The 6000-nt window shown below is 46.7% G+C and overlaps 1 protein-coding gene across 1 annotated transcript in view; it reads right to left on the bottom strand.

The window, feature by feature from the left end:
• Nucleotides 1-305: 305 nt before the first annotated feature.
• Nucleotides 306-6000, bottom strand: part of ITFG1 (integrin alpha FG-GAP repeat containing 1) — a 383915-nt gene continuing 378220 nt past the window's right edge. The window contains exon 18 of the mRNA XM_068261311.1: nucleotides 306-1735. Coding sequence (XP_068117412.1) covers nucleotides 1676-1735 — 60 coding nt within the window. The 3' untranslated portion in view covers nucleotides 306-1675. The remainder of the gene's footprint in view (nucleotides 1736-6000) is intronic.

Below are 6000 nucleotides of genomic sequence, written 5' to 3'. Positions count from 1 at the left end.
CCCAAATATTATTTACATCCTATTAAATAAAATTAAACAGACGGTAGTATAAATATGAGCATCCAGGTCCCTTTGTTTTGGAGAAGTGAGGGAGAAAAGTGGAAGGAAAAGAAGGGAGGGGAAAAGGAGGGGGAGGGGAAAAGGAGGGGGGGGGGGAGAAGAAAGGAAGGGGAGAGAAGAGAGGAAGGGCAGAAAGAGGAGGGATGTGGAAAGGGAGGGGAGGAAGAGGGGTGGGAAGGGAAAGGAGGGGAATGATTAAAGGGGAAGGGGAAAAGGGGGGAGGGGAGGGAAGGAGAAGGGAGGAAGGGGAGGGGGTGGGGATGGGTAGGGAGAGAAATGGTATAAGTGGAGCAAGGGGTGGAAGAGAAGGGAGAAGGGTAGGGGAGGCTAGTGGAAAAGGAAGGGGTGAGGAAGGGGATGGGGGTGATGGTTGATGAGATTAGAATACATCAGTTTAGCAAGCGAAGGCAAATAAATAAACGCTTAATGCAGGAGTGCCTATAAGATTATTTTTTTTAGATGTTGGGCGTAAACTTGCTGCTTTCGCTGACAGTCTTGCTGCTTAGCAGGTGGGTGCTAGTTTGAAATTATGTTTCCCCAAAGAAGAGTTCTAAACCCGACTCCAGTCAACTACTTTGTTTTACTTGTAGACGGCATGGATAAAGCTATTTATAATGTCTGTGCCTCAGTTTGAAAGAATCTTCTTCACTTCCTGTTTCAATCAGGAAGTTGGCAAATGTCTAACTCTAGGACAAAGCCTTTATTGAAAACAGAAAAAAAAATATAAAGTTGGGGAAAAGTAGTTCTCTACCCTTCCAGGTAACCAACAAAGTTCTTAAACAAACAGGTCGTCACTACGGGAGCATTGTCCAAAATGGGGACATAAACGGCTGTAACACCACGACAAGGACACTAATTCTTTCCCACAAAACAAAATAGCTGTGGCTGGCATGAGGTTTAGGCTCTTTCCACTCTCTATCAGAGGAAGGAAGATCGCTGTACAGCCTTGTATACACGCTCAACAAAAGCCATTAGAAGCATTCGAAAAATTACAATCGTGTTAAAAAATGTAGCCAAATGACAATGATGAGTGACCTGCACTGGGCATTTCGCCTGATCAATTCAGTCGATGAACTCAGACGACTGTTGGGCTAATATCGTGCAGTCAGACACGTGTATAAACTGTCATTTAGACTACATTGTTCTTCAGAATACGAGCATGTCATGCACTTTTCTGTGCAGTATTTAAAGCAGTTGGTCACTTGCAATATTGGTGCTCGGAGAACATTGTTGGAAAGCCTTGCGGTTTGTCTTTGTTGCCATGACGTTGGTTGTTTGCTTGCGGCAACTTTTGTTGAGCGTGTGTATAGACCTGAATACAACCATGGACTCTTAACATTCACTGGGAAAACCAAAGGCTATGTGCAGACTGACCCCTCACCTGAACACAATGGTGGAAAGATAGGCTTATAAAGGCAGTATTTACACAGATACTCATAGAACTGAATAGGTAATTACAGCGTATTATAACAACCGTCAGAATCAACGGCATAGATGTTCAGATAACGTTCAGACCACAAACACCCTTCCTTTATCCCATAGAAGTTAATGAGTTCCGAATAACAAAACTCTGTCCTTTGATAGTGATTCTTGGAGAGACTTTGGACCGGGAAGATCACATGGCGTCGAAGTGGAACCGATGGGCTTCTTGCCGCTTCTCCCGATCATCGGCTTTCTGAAAGACAGGAAGGGAAGGATGCGTTAGCGTGATAACCGTCCCAGCAGATTTAGGACGCACTTAGGAAGTTTACAATCGAGCCTTTTAAGTTTTGCCAGTTTATTATTCGCTAATAGGGGTCCGGTTCCTAATGGTAATAATTTCTCTGTAAGTGTTAATGATCCAAGACATTCCTAATGATCAAACAAGTCATTAACCGCTAACGAGCTCTGCTTTCACGCTGCGAAACATCCGACGCCTTTCCCGTTCACCCATTCCGATATGAATTAAAAATAGGCCGGCGCTCGCTTTCAACAAACTGTAATTCAAAGTCAGACAGCGGTGATGAATGTGGGTCGTTTGTCCGTGTGAGGCTCGGGTGACTTTGGAGAGTGATTGAAAGATCTTCGACCGAGTAAAAGCACCCGCGGCAGTCACATGAGTGGAGCGCGAGATCTCTGAACACAGTACATAACACGGCTTCTAAGTACACATGCTAGAGGCCTGCATCGGGTCTGGTACCCACGGGTTACCCAAAATGCGAGTACTCATTTTGATTTTTATCAGGTTATGAGTCGGGTGCGGTTAGCGGGTCTGTAGGTACCAGATTCACAAGAAAGCGGGTTGCGAGTTGGGTGCGGGTACCAGATTCACCAGAAAGCAGGTTGCAAGTCAAGTGCGGGTAGAAGGGCTGCGGGTACAGGTCGGGTGCACGTCTGAAAAATTAGACCCGCACAGGGCATCAGGTCGGGTACCCGCAGGTTACCTCGAAATACGGGTCGGGTACTTGTTTTGATTTAATCGGGTGTTGCGGGTAGCGGGTCTGCGGGTCTGAAGGTGTGGGTCTGAGAAATGAGACCCGTGCAGGCCTCTAATGCTGGGCATACACTATACGTTTTTTCTTATCAATCGAGCCGCTGATGACTCGATTGATAAGTTCCGACATGTCCGATTGCCCGCCGGATCGATTCCGCGCTCGATACCCACGGGCAGGACAATGGAACTAAACGAGTGCAAGATAAGGAAGTGCCCGCGGGGACGAGCGGGAATCGATCCAGGCGCGCGGGGAGTCTATCCGGCGGCTAATCGAGCTGCAGAAACGTATGGGGCTTGATTCACAAAGCGGTGCTAACCTACTTAGCACGTCTAAAGTCTTTAGACGTGCTAACCAGGGTGCTAAGTAGGTTAGCACCGAATTTCTGAATCAGATAATTCGGTGCTAACCTACTTAGCACCCTGGTTAGCACGTCTAAAGACTTTAGACGTGCTAAGTAGGTTAGCACCGCTTTGTGAATCAAGCCCATAGTGTATGCCCAGCATTACACAGGTTAAAAAGATTAGTAAACAGGGCACCCGATCGGTTTTAAAACATTTGTCATGTGATGTGTAGTACAGCTAAAAATGTAACAGCAAGCTTCGGGGGAGGAGATTCCTCTGCTTGTCTGAGCAAGCGGTGTGCATTGCAATGGGGCGGAGCATGGACAGAGTGATTTGACAAGAGCGCCATGCATAGCTCTGAAGGTCTGTGTGACAGGAAGTGACTGTTAAGGGGCTCCTGGGCAGGTATTTTTAAAGTTATTGATTTAACACTGGCTAATCAAGGAGCTTTTTCATGGACAGACACATGCTAGTGTCAGAGCTTTCAATGAACACAAAACACATTTATCATTTATCAATAGAGATAGTTTCTCTTTAAAGTTAGATTAAACAATACCAGTTGCCTGGCTGTCCTGCTGATCATTCTGGCATCAGTAGAGTCTGAATTACACACCTAAAACAAGCATGCAGTCAGATTTTTGCCAGAAACACCTGATCTGCAGCATGCTTGTTCAGGGCTATGGCTAAATGTATTAGAGGCAGAAGATCAGCAGGGCTGTCAGGTAACTGGTATTGTTTTTAAATGAAATAAATATGCCAGCCTCCCTCTCACTTCAGGTTCCCTTTAAAGCACACCTGAATTGAAAGAGTTAAGGAGGCTGACATATTTATTTCTTCCTGTTAAACAATGCAGATTGCCTGGCTGTCCTGCTGATCCTTTTCCTCTAATAGTTTTAGCCACAGCCCCTGAACAAGCATGCAGAACTGGTTCTCTGACTGAAGTCAGACTGGATTAGCTGCATGCTTGTTTCAGGTGTGTGATTCAGCCACTACTGCAGCCAAAGAGATCAGCAGGACTGCCAGGCAACTGGTATTGTTTAAAAGGAAATAAATATGGCAGCCTCAATTACCCTCTCACTTCAAGTTCCCTTTAAAGACTACCTAAAGTAATAAAAAAAAAAGACAAAGCCTGTCATACCAATGCCAGTCTTAATGCAGCCGCATCAGGGGTCTGACGGTTAAATACTTACCTGATCCGATGTATATCTGGTCACACGTGATGCTTTTCCCGCCTCCTCAGAAACGCAGCCACAGCCTTGTCTCTGAAGTCTGCCAAAGCTCTTCAGAAACCTACACCTGCGTTGCCGCGGCCCGCCCCCAGCTCGACAACCACCAATTAGGCCGCGGCAACGCAGATGGGCAAGGCCACAGCCTCGGCAGAGATTTTGAACCCCCCCCAAAACACCACAGCCACTATACCGAAGGGGGTGGGTGGTTGGGGGGCTCACATTCCTGGAGGGATTATGTTAGAACAGGTAAGTATTCAACCATGAGAACCCCCTACCCCTTCCATTATTAGGACAAAGCCTGGCATGACAGGCTATGTATTTTTCACTTTAACCACTTAGGTAACAGTGGTCTCTGCCCCCTTAAAGACCAAAGACCGCTGGTACAATGACGACGGAATACAGACGAATTGCCGCATTTACCCGCTGCAACCGCTGTCCACGCCGCATGCCAGGATCCTTCTAACACCCACTCTGCCGTCTCAGCTGGTCAGGAGCCGCTTTCATTGGTTCCTGACCCTGTCTATCAATGTAAGCCAATGGGAGCGGCTTACATTGATAGACATGGCCAGGAGCCAATGAAATCGCCTCCTGACCCGCTCACATGACTCTGCCGTCATAGAGACAGGGAGAGCAAGTGAGCTGCGATGGGACACGGCGGGGAGACAGCGGTGAGATCGCCGGGAGCGACGAAAACGGCAGATGCGCTGCGGCGGTGAATTGAAATCTACGCCCTGCCAGGCAGGTGACCATCAAAACGGGGCATAGATTTCAATTACCAAGGTCCTTAAGTAGTTAAAGGGATACTGTAGGGGGGTCGGGAGAAAATGAGTTGAAGTTACCCAGGGCTTCTAATGGCCCCCCGCAGACATCCTGTACCCACGCAGCCACTCACCGATGCTCCGGCCCCGCCTCCGGTTCACTTCTGGAATTTCTGACTTTAAAGTCAGAAAACCACTGCGCCTGCGTTGCCGTATCCTCACTCCCGCTGAAGGCACCAGGAGCATACTGCACAGACCAAAGACCATACTGGACTTGTGCAATACACTCCTGGTGACATCAGCGGGAGCGAGGATGCAGCTGCGCAGGCGCAGTGGTTTTCTGACTTTAAAGTCTGAAATTCCAGAAGTGAACTGGAGGCGGGGCCGGAGCATCGGTGAGTGGCTGCGTGGGTACAGGATGTCTGCGGGGGGCCATTAGAAGCCCTGGGTAAGTTCAACTCATTTTCCCCCGCCCCCCTACAGTATCCCTTTAAGTATCCTTTAAAATGACACTGAAGAGAAAAAAAACCTCATGATCTAATTAATTGGTTATGTAGTACGAATAATTAATAGAACAATAGTAGCAAAGAAAATAGTGTCATATTTTTATTTTCAGGTATATAGCTTTTTTTTTTTATAACATTGCATCCTTCTCTAATAATTGCAGTTTCCATAATACACTCAGCATTTTAAATTATTTCACAGAGCAGGCTAGTGACCCTTTGATCTTTTCTCTGCAGAAAAACCATAAAAAAAGAAGAAACCATGAGAGACAGTTGAGATAAGTGCTTCAAAAGACAGCGCTGTCCAGGACTTTATAAAGTCGCAGAGCTCAGAGAAGCTCTTTTGCATAGATAACAACTGAACTCTTAACTCTTCCTGTACTGGAAACAATATGAGACTCATACCTGTGCGAATAATGTTTTACTTCTTAGCAGTACTACTACACATACAAATCATTATATCATAATTTTATTTTTACTTCAGATTCCCTTTAAAGGATAGACCTGGGCTGCAGACACAAGTGCAGGCATCCATCTGCCCCCTGCAGGGCGTCTGAACCCTCCTCCAGTTTCCCCAATAAATGAGATCAGGCCACTGCGACCTGCTTCCCCTTCATGGCTGGTAATAAAGTGAC

The sequence above is a fragment of the Hyperolius riggenbachi genome, chromosome 11, assembly GCF_040937935.1.
Source record: "Hyperolius riggenbachi isolate aHypRig1 chromosome 11, aHypRig1.pri, whole genome shotgun sequence".
Lineage (NCBI taxonomy): Eukaryota > Metazoa > Chordata > Amphibia > Anura > Hyperoliidae > Hyperolius > Hyperolius riggenbachi.
Note: the sequence above shows the minus strand (reverse complement) of the source record. Positions and strands in the feature narration are given on the sequence as shown.